The sequence below is a fragment of the Ictidomys tridecemlineatus genome, chromosome 1, assembly GCF_052094955.1.
Source record: "Ictidomys tridecemlineatus isolate mIctTri1 chromosome 1, mIctTri1.hap1, whole genome shotgun sequence".
NCBI classification, from domain to species: Eukaryota; Metazoa; Chordata; class Mammalia; order Rodentia; family Sciuridae; genus Ictidomys; species Ictidomys tridecemlineatus.
The window spans coordinates 181653646-181674318 of NC_135477.1; the positions used below are offsets into that span (position 1 = coordinate 181653646).

A 20673-nucleotide genomic window follows, 5' to 3' on the forward strand; every position below is an offset into this window, starting at 1 on the left:
AGCTCCTGAATCTCCCAATGTGCCGCCTACTTCCTAGAGGAGACTCAGGGCCAGCGCCTGGAACGAGGCTGAACCCACTTCCCAGCCAGAGCCGCAGCTTCTGAGCAGGCCTCCCCGGGCCCCTCAGCTCCCACTGGACCGTGGAGACAGAGAGGCTGCAGAGACCCACAGCTGGCCCCGTCTCCAGAGGACGGGAGCACAGAGTTGTTCTCCTTACAGCAGCTTCCAGTGGAGGGAACCTGTCACCTGCAACCAGGGCACACGTGGCAGGGAGAAGTCCCCTGAGGGAGCCTTGTCCTCTTGCTCCTGCGGGTACCCCTCGTGGTGACAGTGGCTGAGTGCAAAGCACAGGGGATGGGTGTGGGACACACCCTAACTTGCAGGGTCTTTCCAGTGCTCCTGTGACCTCAGGGTGCGGCCAGGCCAGGCTACAGGCCTCAGCTGAGGGGCAGGGGCCCAGCAAGGTGAATGGTAAGGAGGGCGCCTGCCGCCCCTGGGGACTGACACTCGCCACTTTCTGCTTCTTCAGCTCCAGACAGGGAAGCCACATCCTGAGCCCTCCCTCAGGCGGGGCTGGGGGAGCAGAGCGGGTGGCCTGGGAGGACTGGCCAGCCAACCGGGCAGCCTGCAGGGGGGCGGGCGGCAGGATGTGGGCTGGGGGCGCACGGCTTGGCACTGCTTCTGTTTGAAACGAGCATTCCTATTTTCTTATTTTTACTAAAAACAGGACAGTGTGCCCACTGCAGAACGTTTGGAAAATAGAAAAAAAGCACAGACGAGCGAAAAACAGCAAGAGCGTCCATTCTGTGAGCTCTCTTCCTGGGCTGAGACGCCCGTTCCCAGCCTCCTTGGCCACCAGCTGCGCACTGTTCCAGAGACAGAGAGGGAAGGCGTCTGGGCCACCTTGGTGGCACTCTGGCATGGGAAGACGGCCACCTCCCTCAGCTGGCTCTCTCCTGATGGGGTTTAAGGAGTTACCAACCCCCACGGTGGGTGACGGGCAGCGGTGCTCCTGAGACAGTCGCCCCCAATGCCACAATAGCCCGATGGAATTGGAGCTGTTGCCATCCCCATCTCACCAAGGACACCAAGGCACAGACAGGCCACGGATGGAAGGTGGCACGGCGGAGCTGGACCCTGAGCTGCTCACCCGAGGCCCGGATCCAAAGTCTGAACTCAACTGACATCCCAAATAATCTGAGGATGTGGCAGCTCCACAACCTTTGGCCTTGGGACACCTGCAGGAAGCCAGCGTGTAGGAGAGGTGACACTGTGGACAGAAGAGGGGACTAGAGGGCCACAGGGGGATCAGGACATGGAGCACGGCTGTCAGGCCCGCGGCACCAATTAGGGCCCTCCGCCCACCTCCGCCCGCCTCCACTGGCCTCTCGGGAGGCACACCCTGCCTCTGTGACAGGCAGCAGCCATTTAAACGTCACACCCAAGGGCCCCAAGATATAAGAGCCCAGGGCTGAGCCTTGCTCACCGTCTGTCCAGCTACAGCTTGGTGCCCAGCCTGGGGCAGCAGGCAGGGAGGGACATGGCTCAGGTTGTGGCTGTCAGTACCATTAACAGTGTGTTCATGGCCACCACTCACTGCAGGAGCCACCAGGCTTGGATCCGTGTCATGAGCTGGACCTGCTGACTACCCTACCTGCAGGCAGGGGCCACCGCCCACTTACAGATGCCCAGGCATGCTGGAGGGGGACGCAGGCCTTTCCAGGGACAAGCCTGCCCGCTGGCCTCCAGCCCGCAGGGGAAGACTGAGCATGGGCACCCTCGGGCCCTTGACCAGCAGCTGCGAGGGCACTGGCTACGCCTGGTCTCCAGACGTGGACACCAGGTTGGGGCCATGGTCTCGCAGAACTCCCCAGTGTGCCGCCTCCAACATCTAAGTTCTTCCCTGAGTCTGCCGAGGCCCCCGGGTTTCCACCACGGGGTGCCAGGGAAAGGGGGGGGCACTGGAAACACACAGGGACTCTGGGCAGCAGAGCCACAGCTGGCTCCAGACCTCTGAGCCAACCAGCCAGGGGCCTCCGCAGGGCGGGGACGGGGACGGGGACAGGAACAAGAAAGCCGAACACGGAGATCTGCCTGGGATGCCACTGTGTGGCATGGTGACTGCAGCCTCCCAGAGCCTGGTTAACCAAGGAGGGAGCTTTCATAGGCCAGGCCCACCTGGCACCCCAGGCCACCACTTACCCAGAGTTCTCGGGTGAGGGTGACTGAGGCTGGTTGTGACGCTCACTGCGTCTCTCTAGGCTGGAGGTACTGGGGGATCAGGGAAGGGCCCAGGGTGGCTCTGACATCTCACATAAGGGAGAACTGGGGCCAAGCAGCAAAAGTGAGCCACCCACGGTCACTTGGCTGGGTGGTGGGATGGCAGGGCTGCTCTGTCTCCACCAACAGAAAGCCATCTAGCTCAGTTCCCTTGAAGCCACTCCGTGCTGTTTGACCTCAGGCATGTGCCTCTATCTCTCTGAGCCCCCAGATCCTTAGGGGAAAGAAAGAACCCTAATGAAACTACCTGAAAGATTCGAATCCTGATATATAAATAGATCCTTCAAAACTAGAGAAGAAAGTAACAAACCACACTGGCAAAGGGGAGAAGGGTGATATGGGGCAATTCACAGAAGAGGACTGACATGGCTGATGCAGGCGTGAGGATGGAGCAGACTGGTGTGACCTGAGACATCTGATGGCTCAGGGTGAAGCAGACACGGACACACATAGAGCCCAGGCCCCAGCAGGTCCCCGAACCGGCTAGAGGAAGCCCCAGGCTGGCTGCTAGGGCACAGGGGCTGAGGAGGAGACAGCTCTGGAGCCTCGTTTCCCAGCGGCAGCCGAGGACAGTGGGGTCAACACAGCTCTCAAAGCCAGCTGCTCTCGCACGGTTTGAAACTTTTGGGACAATCTGAGGTGGCGGCAGGTCGGAGGCAAAGACACTGATGCAGGCTGGGCAGAGGGGTTCCTGCAGGGGCAAGAGGCACCTGGGGAGGCTGGTGATGGGAATGTCCTAAAACCAGATTGTGGTGATGGCTACTGAGCTCTAGAAACCCACGAAAAAGATCAGTGAGTTCTTCTTGTGACATGTAATTGAGACCTCAATAAAGCTGTTAAGAAAAATCCTGTCTGTTGGTCTCTACCTGTGTATATTTTGGGGTACTGAGGATTGAACCCAGGAGCGTTTAACCACTGAGCCCCAGCCCCAGCCCTTTATATTTCTTATTTAGATACAGGGCCTTGCTGAGTTGCTTAGGGCCTCACTAAGTTGCTGACACTGGCCTTGAACTTGCAATCCTCCGGCCTCAGCCTCCTGAGTAGCTGGGATTACAGATGTGCACCACCATGTTCAGTTTCATGATTTATTTCTTAAAAAGTAAAACGGATCTGCAGCGTACATGGGAGACATCGCGCTCTGGCCAAGAGGAGTGAAAGCTATTGACCCGTGTTGACCTTGGTCTCTGTTCTATGTATTTGAAGCACTGGATTCATATAATACAACACGCCCAGTTTAAAGGGCCATGGTGACCACTGAGCACAGAGGCAGCTTCATCGGTGCCTGGCCACAGCAGTGGGTACACTTCAGCTGTCCTCGGATAGCTCCAGAAGGATGACCCGTCCTGCTCCCCGTGACCTGAAGGCTCCCGTGCAGAGCAGGCAGCCTCTCCTGGCCCCGCAGACAAGACTCTGCTAAACCAAATGCCCCCAGGTACCCGCCAGTGCTGGAGACCGGCAACCCCGACAACCCAGTCCTACAGCCCTCCTCCTCCCTGAGCTGGAAGGGCACAATTGGGGTCTCCAGAGGATGCCACACTCAGATGCCCCCTTCCCATTCATTCTCAGACCCTGGGGCTCTGGGGCAGGCAGGGCGGGTGTGGGCAGAGAAGCAGCAGGCCACAGCTCCAGGGGAGCCCTCCTCCAACAAAACTGTCGTCAATTCAGCCTCACTGCTGGGGTCTCAGAGGACCCCTGGGAGCGTCAGCCCCTGCATTTCTCATACCTGGCCTGTAGCCCTGGGCACACTGAGGCAGCCTCTGCCCACAGGTGTGGCAGGCCAGGCTGGGGCTGGAGAGGATGCCATCCTGACATGGGGAAGATGCCACTTGGGGCGGAACAGGTGGCTAGCCCTGTGGCCAGACCTGCTCTCCAGGCATGCTCTCTAATGACATCTGCAGCACCATGACCTGTCCCTCCCAGGTGACTGCTGATGAGCAGATGGTGGCTGAGGTAGCTGCAAATGGGGGGACAGGAAGGGGGACCGGGGGTGTGGTGACTGGACACTCTGAAACTGCTCTGCATATTCTGTTGACAGACGCTCCTTACTGAGGTTTGGAGGTAGAGTGTCCCCCAGGGGTTCCTGTGGTGGAAATTCATACCAACGTGACCGCATGGGGCGGGTGGAACTTTGAAGAAGTGGGGCCTGGTGAGCGGAGGTAAGGTCAGGGCTGCTGCTAAACACCCTTCATGCCAGGGACAGCCCAACAACAAAGAATGACCAGCAGTGCTAAGGTCGAGAAACTTGGTCCCAGAGAAAACCAGCAGTATTCACAATCTGCAGATCATGAAAGCCAGGGCTCAGAGAGGCAAACTGACCATGCAAAATCACACAGCAGTAAGTGGTGGAGACCAGGACTGCCCAGCCCCCAGCTCACGCTCTCTTCACAGTGGCTTCCTAAAGGGACACTAAATGGGAGCCCAAGTCCAAGCCTTCTAACAGCTGTTCCCTCACCGGCTCCTTCCAGGGTGGGGATGGGGGCAGGCTTCGGGAACCGGGGTGGTGGTGCTCCAGTCCCTCCAGGTCTGAACCCCTTACTCTCATGGCACCAAACTCTCTATCCCTGCAGATGCCTCAGCTTCAGCTCAGCCACGTCGCCCCCACACGCTGGCCAGAAGGGAGCTGGCCCCTTGAATCACACCAGTGACTAAAACCACATGCAGAGAAACAAGTCCCTGGTGGACTCCCCTCCCCCATGTAACTTCGGCATGCTCCCAAGCACAGTGACGTGGCCACCATGCGGCAGGCAGGCTGCAGGAAGCTAAGGAACTCCATTCCTGCCAGTCACAGGGTGGCTACCCTGGAAGAGGGCACCATCGTCCCCATCTTACGGATGAGGAAACCGAGGCGCAGAGCACACACAGCCAGCTGGGAGACCAAGATCTGAGCCAATAAATGTAGGAACACAGACTTGCTGCAAGGGACCCCTAAAGAGTGGCTGAGAGCTTAGCAAGATGCCCCCAAACCTGCAAACCCTTCAAAAAAAGTGTAGCAAGAAGGCATCTGCTGGAGCAGAGAATGAAGGACTTCTGGCTTATCACAAATGACATGGCCTATTTCCCAGTTTTCAAGTGGACTTTGCCCAGGGAAAGTGTGGGGATTTGGGATCTGGGAGGCTGTGTGATCTGATAGGACAGCAATTTGGGAGCCCAACAGACCTGGATCGACATATTTGCTCTGCTCCTGACTGTGACCTCAGGCACAGAACCTCAACTTTGTGAACCTTGGTTTCCTCATCTGTCAAGGGGGCATGAGAACTGTCTCTTGATGCATGTGAAAGGCGAGGACAGGAGGGAGGACGATGACGCCCAGTCCTCAGTGGCTGTGTCTATTCCCTTCCACTAGCTCACAGATCTGCGGGGGGAGGCAGCATGGAGAATTCCAGACTTCTTCTGTTGCCATGTTGGTGAAAACTATCTTCATACCAAAAAGGCAACTCAGTTAACACACTCAACAGGCTCCAACAAGAAACCAAGATTTGGCAGCACTTGAAGCAGTTAAAAAAAAAAAAGGTTGGTGTGGGGGGGGGGAGACAATTTAGCTCAGCTTGGATCGAGGGAAACTTCACTCTATTTAAAGATGCCACAGGTCCAGGAAATAGCTTCCCACCGCCCAGCTGAGGGCTGAATAGCTGGCTGCCCAGCCAATAACAATACAGACCCGCACAGCACGCCCTTTCTTGTAGACTGCACAGTGGATTCCCCACTATCTCCAGAATTTTATAGGCTATTCATGGAAGGCATGTAGCTCTGCTTTGTAAGGATGAGTCTCTTTAAAAAATAGATGCAAAGAGGGCTTCCAGGGAGGCCCAAGAGCCGAATTTAGACAGCCAACGCCCTTTTCTAGTCATTGTTCTCCACTTCTTTGTTAGGATTCTTTCCCTCCCTCTTGCTTTTTTTCCCCTTCCTGGTTAACTTCTCTGCTGCCCACTTTTCATCCCCTGAGACACCACAGCCCCTTCCTCCTGGAGGAAGGCCTTCCCCAAGACCTCCTCTCCACCTATCATCTCTCCACCCAGAAGCTCTGAGGTGGTCTCAGGGCTACCTGGACCCAGGCATGGCCTCTTTCCACCTGCAGGTCACCAGGAGCCCCAAGCTCACCTTCCAGAAGGAGGGGAGGCCTGAACACAGCTCTGTGATTTGGAACGCGCAGCCTCAGAGCCTCACCCTTCCCATCTGCAAAAGGACACTACTGGCCCATTTTCTCTAGTCCTCGCCAACTCCAAACACTTCTCTCATTTCACAGAGGGAGATTCCCAGAGAAAACTTTCCTACAGTTTTACACGGAAGTTATGGGGGGGGGGTGACTCCAATGATCCATTCCCAGAGATCTAGCTCGCTCAGGCTGGCTGTCCCAAAAGGACGGGCCAAACCTGGCCATGCTCAGAGGGGCTACCTGTTGGCTGGGCACTGCGGGTCAGGTACCTCTGGACAATGAGGGGCGACCCGCGAGCAGGCGCTTCTGTCTCTCTCCCTTTTCCTCTCTGTCCCCTACACCGGCGGGGGCCGGACTTTTTCACGGATGGGCAGCACCAGAGCTGTAGGGCTGAGGGAGACGGAAAGGGGAAGGGGAGCGGCAGAGGGGAGCAGGGGACCAGGCGGGAGGAAGGGAGGAGGAGGGGACGGGGCCAGCAGGCGAGGGGGAGGGGAGCGGGGTCGGGCTGGCGGCGCGGGGCCAGGCACCAGGCACGAGGCGGGCGGGCGGGCGTCCCCGGGCCGGGGCTCTCGCTGGCCCTGGGCGCCAGGGGCTCGAGGGGGCGTGGGGGCCGCGCCGCACTCACATAATGCTTGTTGGGCACCCGCCGCTTCTGCACGTCCAGCACTTTCACCTCCACGATGCTGCGCCGCGGAGGCATGGCCGCTGCTCCGCGGGGCCGGGGCGGGCTGAGGGACCGGAGCCGGGAGCCGGGAGCCGGGAGCGGGGACGAGCGCGATCCGGAGCCCGCGCCGAGCACGAGCCGCCGCCGCCCTTCGTTCCGCGCGCTCTCCAGCCGCCCGCAGTCCAGGCCCCGCCCCCGGAAGGCCCCGCCCCTAGAGAAGCCCCGCCCCGGGACCGCCCCTTAAAGGTCCCCGCGCCCACCCGGCGCGCGGCCCCCACGGGCCACGTCAGGCCCCCGTCAGGCCCCCGCCCGGCCTTTGTCCCGGCGCTAGGCACTCGCGCCCCGGGCGGTGGGGACTGGCCTCCGCCGTCCGTTTTTGGAGTGCCCCGGGATGCGTTCCCGCACTCGCTCGCTCCGGCCCAGTGCTGGGCCGGCTCGGAGAGCCTGACTCCCAGTTCCATCCCCGCGACGGCTCTTTGCCTCCTGGGCTGGGTTTCCTCATCCGTCAAATGGGCCCAGCATTGCGTTTACCAGTCGGGCTTTTCTCGAGCTCGAGTGCACGCGAGCGAGCCATGGGAAAGGATCCAGCCACCGAATGAATGTTGGTCACTGTGAGCCCCCTCCAAGCCCTGGGGTGGCAGGGAGCAGTTAGAGGCTCCTGACCGGGTCTTCCAGGTCTGGAAGGTGGGGAGAGAGGAAGAGGAAAACGGAAACAAACTCACTACAACATCATCCCAAAGAAAATAGCACAGAAGGGCTGATGGGTGAACTTGAGCCAACCAGGGGATGCTTAACAAGGCGCTGTGCCCCCCCCCCACCGCTTCCGACGCTGCATCAGGAGCTCTGCACCCAGTGCTTTTCAGAGAATTTTACTCAGCATCCTTAAGACAACTAGTGGGGAGGGGGAGGTAATTGATTTCTCAGAGGGTGCAACCCACAGCTTGGGAGCCGGCAGGAGAAGCCCAGGGCTGCCCGACTCCAGGCACAACTGCCAGGGTGAGGGATGCTGCTGGTGGGCTGCTCCGTGCTTCTTTTTCTAGTGGCTCCCAACACTGTCTGGGCACTCACTTTCCAGAAAAGCTGGAATGAGTGAATGAGAACACAGTGCATGGGTGGGAAGCTCAGGCCCAGCCACTGCTCTCTGTCAGTAAGTGGAGGCTCTTCAACAAAACAGCATCTCTCCCTTCATGCCTGAAAGAGCCCAAGGCTCCTTCCTCAGCACCTCCAAGATCAGCCATTGAAAAAGGGTGGGGACTAGCCAAGGGGAACGCTTCCTAGCCACCCTGTCAGGCCAAGTGCAGAGTGGTGGTGATTCACTTGGATTCACCACCACCCCCGACCCCACTCATTTGCTCCTGGGACTTCCCTATCAGCCTTTGCCACACTGCTCTGGCTGCAGTGGCCTGAATGCGCCTTACCACGCTCCCTGTCCTCTGGCTTCCTGTTGGACTTGGCTACTGGGAGGCCCTGGCATGGAGAGAGAGAGAGGTCTGGGTACCCCTCCCCCTTCCCCGGCTCCCTTCCTGCAGGACTGTCCTTACCTAAGGTGACCTTCTCTACACAGACTCTCTCAGGGTTCCTGTAAGCACTGTGGCACTAAGGCTTTTGCTGTTGCAAGCCGTTGTACAACCCTGTCCTTTGGTTCCCTTGGCCTTGTCTATCTCTTTGTAAGTGGACTCTTTATTGCACTGTCCTCACTGACCCAGTTTGAGGGCAGGATCTGCAACGAGGACCCTCACTGATGTCATGATTCCTGTGAGGAGCCGATTCCTTGCCAAGTCAAAGGGTCCTGTGGCCTCCCTGGAATGTCCAGTGTGGTGAAGGTCTGGTTTTCTGTTCCCTTTACCTCCCTCCTCTGCATCATCCAAGCCTTCCTAATAAGGCAGAGCCCAGAAGGCAGAGCCCAGAAGGCAGAGCTGGAGGAAATCTGTGAGCCAGACAGCTTCCGGATTTCCCAGCGAGGCAGACCTGCCCCAGGCCCACCCTGAGGGTGGAGCTGGAGCTCAGGCCTCTGGGTGTGTCCCCTCCTGCAGTATCAGGGGCAAGCCTGGCCCCGGGAGACCAAGCTGTCTCCCCCTGACTTGCTGTGCCTGCTTCTTCCCACATGGTGTGTCTTTTTAAAACAACTGTAGTAATATATACATAACATGAATTTTTTTTAAAGAGAGAGTGAGAGAGAGAGAGGGGGGACAGAGAGAGAGAGAGAGAGAGAGAGAATTTTAATATTTATTTATTTTTTCTTAGTTCTTGGCGGACACAACATCTTTTGTTTGTATGTGGTACTGAGGATCGAACCCAGGTCGCACGCATGCTAAGTGAAGCGCACTACCGCTTGAGCCACATCCCCAGCCCCCATAACATGAATTTTTAACATTTCCACCATTGAAGTCAACAGTGATGGGGTTTGAATACATTCATATCATGGTTCAGCCCTCTCCAACGTTCATCTCATTTGCTCTTCTTAAACTGAAACTCTATCTGGATCCATTAAATAATAATCCCAATATCCCTCCCCCAGCCCCTGCAAAGACCCTGCCACTTCCCATCTCCGTGAGTTTGACTACTCCAGCGCTGCTCAAACAAGGGGACCAGAGGGCATTTGTCCTTCTGTGTCTGGTTAGTTCACATCGAGTGCCAGAATTCCCTTCCTCTTCATGGTTGAATAATATTCCATTGTCTGTTCTTTATACATTCACTGGCTGATGGTTTCCATCTTTTGACTGTTAGGCAAAAGATGCTGTGAACATGGGGGTGCAGGCATCTGCTCCAATTCTTACTTTCAATCCTTTGGGGTCTGTACCTGGAGGAGGAGTTGCTGGGTCACATGGTAAATCTATGCCTAATTGTTTTCTGCCATCTTCCCCCGGCAGCATTGCTTTACGCTGCCATCAGGGGCACACAGGGGTCCATTTCATACCTCCTCACTGAGGCTTGTGATGTTCTGTTCCTTTGTTTTTGAAACAGTCATGCCTATGGGCTCAGAGAGGGATTTCTCTGTGGTTTTGATTTGCACTTCCCTGATCATGAGCAACAGTCGTTGGTCAAGTTCTTGTTAGTAATTTGCATTTTGTGTCTTCTTGGGAGAAGTGTCTAGTGGAGTCCTCTGCCTGTTTTGAAACCGAGTTGTTTCTTCCCCTTGGTTTCTATATCTGCCATTGACCTCCTACCTGGGCTTTTCTGAGTAGGCAGCATCTTTTGGGTGGGGGGGGGGGACTGAGTGGTGGACAGTGGTATAGTTTAGGCTGGTTGTTCAGACTGAAATGCTCCTGTAGGCTGTGCCTGGGAGAACTGAGGATTATCTGCAAAGATAAATCTCAAGGCCGTGGTCACTAGAGTCCACAGGGACTAGACCACTGTTGTTCCTTGTTTAGAAGCACAAACCCCTTCTGCAAATTCAAGTCCACCAGGGAGCTCAAATGCGAGGGGGAACTCAGACAGAAGGACATTCCTGCCTGGAACCTGAGTCCTGCTAAGTTTAACCCCACTTTGAACTGGTCATCGTCCTAATAACATCTGTGGCCCTAGCCAATGGGCCTGGAGTCCAGCAAGGGCTTCCCACAGAGCGTCTTGCTTGTGGCTGCAGGAGCCTCCCGAGTTACATACTGTCCTTTGCACTTGCTGACGGAAATGGAAGCTACGTGAGGAGTCAGGGCTCTCTGAGACGGCAGAGCCAGGGTGCAGCAGGCATCTGAGGCCTGTCTTGACTCTCACAGTTGAACTTGGCCGTCCCTCTGTGCCAGCTCTTGCTGGGCCCCTCGCCAGGTGTGCGAGCTGGGGCACTCACTTCCGCCCTCTGAGCCTCAGGTTCCTCCGCCCCTCGCAGGCCTGGTCTGGGCCCCAGGGAGATAACGCAGCACTGCCCACGGGCTCCTCAGGGTGCTGCCTAGACTGACAACAGCTAAACATCCCTGTCACCTGTTTCCAAATCCAAAGCTAAGTCTAATCTCCATGCTGCTCCGATCCACATCTACCCTTTCCTCCTGACCTCTTTCCCGTGACTCTGCATCTAGACTGGTTGCCCATGTCCCAACAGGGAAGTGCCTCGTCCCCTCCAGCAGAAGACACTGTGGCTTTCCTAAGTGTGTCTTGACATGAGCTGGTGCTTCCCCACGCTGTCTGCTTGTGACCTCTTACTCAGGCTTCAAAGCCCAGCGGGCCCGTCCCTTCTCCAGGAAGACGTGTCTCCCAGACATGCAATTGCCTTCCCCTGATTCAGGGATGTAATCATTTCTTAGTATCTGGCTCCCCCTTACCAGACCCCAAGTTCTCAAGTAGCCAGAATGGCCTTATTTGTCTCCAGTCTCCCAAAGTGCTGCTGTGTTGGACAAACCCCACGCGGCTCCTTTGCTCTCGGTCCTTGCGAACACTAATGGAGCCTCCAGGGTGGGCTTGCTGTGGCAGCCCATTTCCAGAGAGCAACCCCCTATCCATTCCACTTCTGGGGGCTGTGGTCTCTCCCTTGAAGCAGGAGTGCTGGGGATGGGGAAGAGCAGCTGGGTCTTTGCCTTAGCCAACTTTATTCTCCTGAGTTTCCATTCTAGAAGTGCGGTCTGCAAGATCGAGGGCTGTGGACCATAGAACATCAATGCTGGGGCCAGTGGGGTGCAGAATTCCATGTGGCGGGATTGTTGGGAGGAGGGCTACAGAATCCAAGGGCACCAAGTCCGTCCACTTGAGCTAGACCTTGGTCTCTGTGATTTGGGTGTCTGCCTGGCTGGAAGCCTGTACTGCTCCTGTACTCCCAGTCCCCAGGACGACAGCCAGGCCTGGAGGCCAGCACCGGCCCCTTGGCTGCCTCTCCCCCTTACCTGTCTCTGAACCAAGTTGGGCTTCTTTCCAGGACACGAGCAGCCGGGTTGAGGAAGTTCTCTCCCAGCCTGGTTGGCTGGTATGGCAGGATGCTGCTCATTAACACAGCCAGGCCCCAAATGCTGAGCAACCTGGTACCCATGGGCCTGGGGAAGAGATCAGGGCCATAGGGAAGCAGGACCGCAAGCAAAATTCCAGGAGTCCCAGCAAAGCCCCAGACATAAGGGGAGGCCCGGATCTCACCTCCCAGCTGGAGGGAAAGCACCAGCTGCTTTCCTCCATCTTCTCCCTCTTTCCTGGCTGCCAAGATTATCTTCCCAAAGGGGAACCCGGTTCACCATCCTCCTCCACTCAGAAGCCCTGATCAAGGCTTAGGTTGGCACTCAAGGCCTGGACAACTCACTCTTTAGCTCCGCATCATGTCCTCCTGCTTGGTGTTCATCAACTGTGATATGCAGTATCTCTCTGTTTCCTGCTCCGTAAGGGATGTGTGTATGTGTTGCCATGTGATTTTTTATTGAGCACTGACTAGACCCTGTCTAGGTACCACACACTTCATCTCCCTTTGTCTAGCTAATGTGTTGTATTAGTCCATTTTCTGTTGCTTTAACAAAATACCAAGGTCAAGTGTTTTTTGAAGAAAAGAAGCTTATTTAGCTCACAGTTCTGAAAGGTGGAGGCCCTCGGTCGGTGGCCCCATCTGTTCAGGCTCTGGTGAGGACCTCATGGTGGATGGCAGCCCAGAGATCACAGGGCAACACAGGAAGCCAGATAGGCTCAGGCTCACAACTCACCTTGGTGGGAACTAACCAAGGTCCTATGAAAACTCTGCTAATCCTGGGGGTGGCCCCCCATGGCCTAACTACATTCCACTAGACCCCACTCTTAGAGACGCCCCACCCCAACACCGCCTTGCTGGGGACCAGGCACCTGGGGCATACACCAAAACATATCCAGACCATGGCAATACCCCAGAAATCTGCAGTGTGAGCATTTCTCTCATTTCAATGAAAAAACTGAAGCTCAGAGCAGCTGCCTACGGTCACAACACAGGAAAATTGTGGAGCTGGGACTTGAACTCAGAAAGCCTTGCTGGACGCCTTATGTTCCTTGCATTAAAGCAAGCTCCCCTGGGACAGAACTGCAGTCGTCCCAATTTTGTGTGCACTCCACCGAGAAGGGGCTCTTCTGTTCTCCATCCTCAATCAGATGGGCCTTCAGCAGAGGAGAGTCAGAAGGCATCTCCCAGGCCCCGCCCCGCCCCTCTCAGCTCCACTGGGCACTTCTCTTTGCAAAGATCTCACCAGGACCCTAAGGCCCTGCGGAATCTGGCCTCTTCCAGCTTTCCGCAGGACCTTCCAGCCGCTCTCCGCACATCTCTTCCCTCCTCTTGGAATGCCGTTTCCTCCGCTGTTCTTTCTCTTTCAGGCTTTGGTTTAACTGTCGCCCTCCTGAGGGCTTCCCAGCCCCGAGTCCTCCCCTCATAGCCGGATCCTTGCCATTCCGTTGCGCTCTGTCTCCGCACGTCAACTTGACAGATCAGCCCCTCATTAGCGCCTGTCCAGGGCCAGCAGGCTCTCAGCGAATAGTCGCTGAATAAGTGAAGGGCTGTATTCTGCACAGAAGAGCAGGGACAGTGTCTGGCCTGTGGTAGCCCCTGGCTGGCTGGCTGGCTGGCTGAACTCATGCTGTGTGCGTGTGCAAAAGATCATGTTCATCACAAGTAAGTTTGGGGTTGCAGTTCAGGTCGACGGGCACGTGCTCCAGAGGCCCCTGAGACCACCAAGCCTGGGATTCCCATCTTGTTCTCGGAAGCTTCGGACTTTTGCACAGAGACTAAGTGTGTTTCAAAATTGTGGCTCAGTGGTAGAGTGCTCGCCTAGCATGTGTGAGACACTAGGTTCGATTCTCAGTACCACATAATAAAATAAAGCTATTGTGTCTACCTACTACTGTTAAAACATTCTTAAAAAAAAAAAAGTGGACATCTCCTGCCATTGAGCAGCTTCCCAGGCCGACTAACTACACTTCCTCACTCGGCCACAAGGTGGCAGCCTGTCACCAAGGAGCAACAAGTACTGAACCAGAATGGTTCCCAGCGCTTCCCATCCCTGCAGTCAGCCCCAGGTGAATCTGCTTGGTTGCTTTAAGATGGTTCCAGTGACCAGGAAGATGATGGCTCTGCCTTGTTGTGCTCAGATAAAGTGTTTCAGAGCATGACCCTAAAGTGCCAGCCAGTTGGGCAGCCCAGAGCTGCCTTCACTAGTATTTACTGGGCACCTACTCTGTGCCAGGCACTGTACCTGGTGCTGGGGAGACATCAGCCAGCTCAACAGCTGATTGCATTCCTGTAGTACATTCGGGGCTTGCTCCTGGGAGAGTCCAACAGAAGGAGGGAGCAGGCTGTGCCAAGGGGGAAGGTGGCAGCCTTGAGGGGATTGTGAGAATTCTGGCTTTGACCAGGGAACGGAAGGACAGCAGCAGCATGACCTGGCTTCTGTTTAAGGAGCTCACTCTGTCTGCTAGGTGAGCACAGAGACCTCCCGAGCTCATGCCCAAACTGCACGCCTGCCTTTCAACCCCATCCCCACCTGTGCCCAAAACTCACAGTTGGTCACGTGACACACATGGTCACTGAATGTAAACAGAGGCAGAGGGTCTTACCTCCAAGCAGAGGGACCCAGAGAGAACTTGGCCTCTGCTCTGCACCTGGCAATGGTCTGGATGGCGGCTGCTTTGTGGGCCAAGGTCCTGGAAGGACCATGAATTGTTGAATGTGAGTGTAAGAAAATCTTTGGTGGTTGAGTGATTGGGCTTTTTGGTGCTGTTTGTTGCTGCAGCGTGAGCTAGCCTACCCTGACTGCTACAAGCTAGGTGGCTGCGGCAGTAGTCCAGAGGAGAGCTGAAGTGTTCCAGGCTAGGATATCCGCAGTGGAGATGTGCGGATGTGGCTGGATTCTGGATACGGTGTGTTCTACCTTATTGGATTGGATATTTATAGTCAAGTAAATATTTTTGAACTTTATTTTAGGATACAGTTAGGTTGTCTGGAAATGGTTTGATCCTTTCAGATCTTGCCTTTATACTTTATTAGGCAGCATCAGAGCTGCATTTATTCTAGGATTCATTTGTCCTCATTACTGAGGCTAGATCCTTCTTAGAAGTCCAACTAATGCCCAGTGAGTTTTGAGATTTTCCACTCTTATTGTTGAGAGTGGGCAGTACCCTGGCCTGAGGGGTTTGTGCGTGTTTCCCCGAGATCTTTACGGTGGCTCTTTCCCTGGGGGGTGTTCTCCTATGCATGTGCTGATACTCACCTGAATACTTTGCTGTCTCCCTTCTCCTTTCCAATGACATGGGCACTGTCTCCACTTCTCGGTGCTCACAGCCTGTTGTCCGTGGCTCAGGGATCTGCTGTGGTGCCTCCCACGTGCTGTGGTGGGCGTCACAGGATCCACCTCTTTATTCTTGCCCCTTAGGCTCGGTTCATGGTTGTCTGCAGTCCGATATCCTGACCGTCATCATTTCCTATATTTCCTCCTATTTTTTAGTTCAGGAGGGAGGGTGAATATGGTCCCTGTTCTTCCCCCTGGCCTGGAAATATGTGTGACATTTTGATACTGAACTCATGCAAAGGAATGCCTATCCCTCACCTCCGATGCAGCTGGAGGTGAGAGAAATGACAAATCTCTTGTCATGAATGAGTGAGACACATTTCAAAACAAGGAGAGGCTGGGTGACTGGGAACCTATTTTTATTTTTAGTGGAACATACAATAGTGCTGTCCCTGATAACAGCATTTTTGGAGTTGATAAAACATGCGATTGCACAGTCTCTCTAACAATCCCAATGTTGGGGATTCTACAGGTCTGTTTCTATCATCTGTTGTTTCTGCTGCACCTAATTCATTTTTGCTTTTTCTCCTATCATCTTTCATTTTTTTTTCCTGGTAATTTTATTTGAGAAAGTATTTGTAGAGATAGTTTGAGGTCCAAGGTGACATTATCTTCCTTTAGAAAGGATTTGGGGACCTCTGAGCCCAGGTTTCAGGCTTGATGTTGCAAAGCCAAACTGCAGCCCTGCTCTGGTTGCCTTCTTTCTTAGTGACCCTTGTTTCTCAGAGCCCCAAACACAATCGGGGCTTACCGAGATCTCAGCCCTTGGCAGCCCCAATTTCAAACTGTGCCCACCTAGCATTCTGAGGGGGTAAAAGAGCAACTCAGCCTGACCATGCCTCCAGAGGAAGACCAGCCCTGAGCCCGTGGGCATGTGGCAGGTCCCTGGCCTTGTGTCACGGGTTGAGCGTCCCTCAATTCATACATGGAACCATCATTCCTCAACAGAGCAGCATTGAGCTGGGGCCTGGGGAAGTCTTAGAGTCCTGGGGTGCAGCCGGTGAATGGATGGGTGTCTCTCTGGTGGGTGCCTCTCCCAAGGTGCCGGATTAGTCACTGAAAGTGCAACTGAGTGAAAGCAGATTCAAAAAGGAGCCCAAAATACCTGCTTCAGCCATCAAGACAAACGACACCTTCATGGAATATTTTTAAAAATTCAAAGTAAATGAAAAAATTAAAAAAAAACTACGACGAGCAAATCTCAGCATCTTCAAGGCAGGGTGAGCAGGGTCACAGCTCATGGAGGGCAGAGTCAGGATCCAAATCCAGGCTGCCTGGCCGCAGTGACCCCAGCACGACCAGGGGGTGGCGCTGCCTTCTCCTCCCCCAGCCCCAGCACACAGTAGGTCTGCTGCAGATGATGATGGTGGGAAGGCTGTGGGATGCAGACACAGCCCTGCTCCAGGCAGGTGGCTGCCCTAGGGCTTGCTCAGGTGCACAGGGCTTGTTCCTGCTCGGCCCCCAGACGCCACAGCAGCCCTAGTTACCATCACACGCTAGTGAGCTGCTGGGGTGTGGCTAGGGCTGTGCCCCCAAACTCATGTTAAAGGTTGATCGATGGCCATTGTGGTTGTGTTGGAAGGAGGGGACTCTGCAACACAACTATGTCATCAGGAGTGATTGATACCTTCCTGTTAAGGTCTTTAAACAAGTCAAAATAACACCTGGTATTTTGCCAGAGAAATGTTAGAGTTCATAAACAAGTCTGGATGGTGCCTGGCAAAATGCCAGAGGGAGTGGTTTGAGAAGTAACAAAAGCGAGCCATTAAGTGTGGAGATTCCTTATTGGTTGACTGATGTATCTAGTTTATGCTAATTAAGATAAGCTGTGCAAAATGTATAAATACCTCTGTTGTCCTAGAATAAACGGTTCCTACTCCTGCTGTATCAACATACACAAGTTATTCGTCACCTTCCCGGTTATTTTGCTGCAGCCGACCCCGGCAGATGGTGGCCCGTTATGGGGAGCCTCGGGACACTTGGGGGTAAGTGATGAAAAAAAGCTGCCCGTCCATAGATAGGACGGGAGCAATCTGCTCGTCCCTAGGCAGATAGGGTGAGAGGAAAAATGGCCATTTTGAGAAAATGGAGAAGATTGATACAGTATGTTTGTGTCTTGTTTTGTCTAAGTGTATTGTATTGTCTTTGTGACGAGAATATGGAAGGGGTAAGAAGTAAATTACTAAGAGAAGAAGGCACCCCAATGGAACCAAGAGCAATTAGGGCATATATTGATAAGAGCCCAGGAACTCTAATCAAAAAGAAAAGGAAAGTTCAGAAGAAGGAATATCAGGAAAAAAGTTGCAGCAAAAGGCTATTACTGAATACTTTTTGTTACCGGAGGGTGCATAAATCTGTGCAGCGGCTGCCATGTGCGCAAGCGGGTCATGGTGCAGCAAGTACTTTCCAAGCAGTGGTGGCAGCCGGCTCTTCCACTGCCGGGAGCCCAAATCTAGACCTGACCTGGAGGCACAGTCTCCCAGGCTCTTGCTCCCTGTGCCCAGTAGCAGTTTGAGTCAGGGACACTCCCCGGGGCCATCTGGGGCTGCCCAGGTCTCTACAGCTGGCAGAAGACGCTACCATCGTTCCTGATGTTTGGTCATTTTCAATGCAAATAACTAAACTACAATGGTTCTCCCACACCTGGAAGCTAATGAGTAATGAGCACTATTAAGGCTTATTTCAAATGTAAAAAACTTTGAGATAATGTACTAAATTGTTCAGAAGGTTGTTTTCTTAGTGGAATGCTACAGGATTTTCTTTAGCCAGCGTTGCAGAGTTCCTGCCTTCGTCTCAGTTCCTGTGAAAACGAGGGTGGAAGTATTTCCAGTGTTGCTGAGAACCGGATGAGACTTCGGATCAAGCTAGCTGCCTGCAGAACTTACCTGGACTGTGATTTAAGCTAGCTGCCTGCAGACCTGGACTGTGATTTACCTGGACTGTGAGTTAATCTGTTGAGACACTGCTTTACCTGGACTGAGACAACAAACTGTCATTTACAACAAATTGTAACTTGGTATCTTTGCTAACGGTGTCATTGCTGGTATAATTTTTCCAAGGGCTTCTTGCATGGAGCCATCAGGTGGCTTGGTATTGTTACATTTTGTATCCTCCCTTTCTGTTTGTAGCAGGTTATTTATGGTGTTTCTGTAAAAACCACTATGGTCCTTATTTAAATTAAACAAAAGGGGGAAATGTTAAGGTCTGTAAACAAGTCAAAATAACACCTGGTATTTTGCCAGAGAAATGTTAGAGTTCATAAACAAGTCTGGATGGTGCCTGGCAAAATGCCAGAGGGAGTGGTTTGAGAAGTAACAAAAGCGAGCCATTAAGTGTGGAGATTCCTTATTGGTTGACTGATGTATCTAGTTTATGCTAATTAAGATAAGCTGTGCAAAATGTATAAATACCTCTGTTATCCTATAATAAACAACTCCCACTCCTGCTGTACCAATCTACAAGAGTTGTTGTTCCCACCCCCACCCCCCCACCCCCCCTTTATTTTGCTGCAGCCAGACTGCGGCACCTTCCCTGGGGAGGGGGTCGTTATAGAGCAAGCACAGGTCTCTGTGTCTCCTCCCCACACACCGGCTTCCCTGTCTGCTTTTCTACCACGTTATGATGCAGCACGAGCCCTCACCAGGTGCAGCCACCTGACCTTGGACTTCTCAGGCTCCAGAACAGTGAGCTAAATTAACTTATTTCCTTTATAAACGTCCCAGCCTCAGGTATTCTGTTACAGCAACAGACTTCTCAGGCTCCAGAACAGTGAGCTAAATAAACTTATTTCCTTTATAAACGTCCCAGCCTCAGGTATTCTGTTACAGCAACAGAAAAGCCATGGGCATCGGGAGCCCAGAGGTGGGGAGGACGACTTCAGTCTTACAAGACGATGACAGGCTTGAAGGGGGGGGGTCATAACTTAGCTGGGCCTTAAAGAATGTGAAGGGCTTCTGCAGAGAGGGTGGGGGAGATGCTGAATCCTCACCCGTTGTTGAGTCAAGAAAGCTGGTCGAAGGAATGGTTTCCTAACGTGTTCGTACTCCAGGTGGGCACAAGGTACGACCGCGCCCAAGCAAAGCTCTGGACACTGAGTTAGCCGGCTCCCCACTTTGGCTGTGACTGTAAGCCAACTGAACAAGAAAAGGGTGGACTGGGCCCGTGTTTGGAGGTCCCAGTGCTTTGGGTCTGTGTGAGGCAGCGCTTCCTGTGGGAGAGCCTGCTGCAGGGAGCTGCTCACCTCCAGGTTGCTGCAAAGCAGGGGCAGAGGGCGGGCGAGGCCAGGGTCCACGGTGACCTGAAGACCTCCCCCAGGCTCCGTCTCTAGGGGTCCTCACAGCTTCCACAGCACCAACCTGAGGGCCACACCTTGACATGTGGGCCTGCGAGGCCATTCAGGTCCAAACCAGAGGACACTGACCTCGGAGCACTGCAGGAGGGCGGGGGAGACCGGAGACTCTGGGAGAGGGGCCTCAGCCTGCTCGCAGCATCCAGCTTCCAAAACCAGAGAGGAGAGTAGCCTTCCTTGTATAATTTACAGTTAATTTACAAAACAGAGGGAGGAGGTCTCTGGACGCAGGGCAGGACTGTTAAATGCAGAAAGGCAAGCTTTTTTTTTGGTAAAGATAGACCTTGTGGAGAGGCAACCAACAGGTTGAAAATGGGGTGTCCATGGGAGGAGTGGGGGGAGGAGACACAGGGAGGGAGGGTCACCCTGTTTTCATAGTTTTGGACTTCTGAGCCGTGTAAAAGGATGACAGAATTTTTTTAAAAATTGGGGGCGCAGCTCAGGGCAGAGTGCCCACCTAGCCTGCATGAGGCCCTGGGTTCCCTCCCAAGTGACCATAAATAAAAAAATCCATAAGTAAGGGGAGAGCCTGGATGTGGCCTTAGGAAAAAGGTGTCGGGTTCAGGTGTCCCAGACGTGCAGCAGGGTGAGGACCAGCAGCCTGGGGAGGGGCTGTGTTGGTCCCTCGGCCAGTTGTGACCCCGGCCATGCTAATCCCCCCTTTAGTCCATGTCCCTCCCTGGTCCACCCTGTCCCGGGGTGAGAGACTGAGTATACAGAGGACGGTGGCCAGATCCCCTATTAAGGCCCAACTCAGAGCCGCAGCCCAGGAGGCAAAAGTGAGGGGAGGAAGCTGGGCTGGCTCAGGCACAGGGCAGGAGCCTCTGAAACACAGGTCCACAAGGGCCAGGTCTTCATCAGAACCCAGCAGAGTCTCACTGGGTCCCTGTTTCCAATTTAAGACCCATCATAGCAATCAAAATACGCCTCAGCCAAGCACGCAGGAAACCTCGATAATGGCCAGCCCGCTCAGCCTCCCAGCCTCCCAGCCTCCCCAGCCAGACCCAGCAGAAGTCCCCTTCTC

The 20673-nt window shown here is 54.4% G+C and overlaps 1 protein-coding gene across 2 annotated transcripts in view; it reads right to left on the bottom strand.

Moving 5' to 3' along the window:
• Sh3pxd2b (SH3 and PX domains 2B) overlaps positions 1 to 7285 on the bottom strand; it is a 74183-nt gene extending 66898 nt beyond the window's left edge. For both annotated transcript variants that reach the window (XM_078052435.1, XM_078052434.1), the window contains exon 1: positions 7059 to 7285. In XM_078052435.1, coding sequence (XP_077908561.1) covers positions 7059 to 7133 — 75 coding nt within the window. In that variant the 5' untranslated portion in view covers positions 7134 to 7285. The remainder of the gene's footprint in view (positions 1 to 7058) is intronic.
• Positions 7286 to 20673: the final 13388 nt, after the last annotated feature.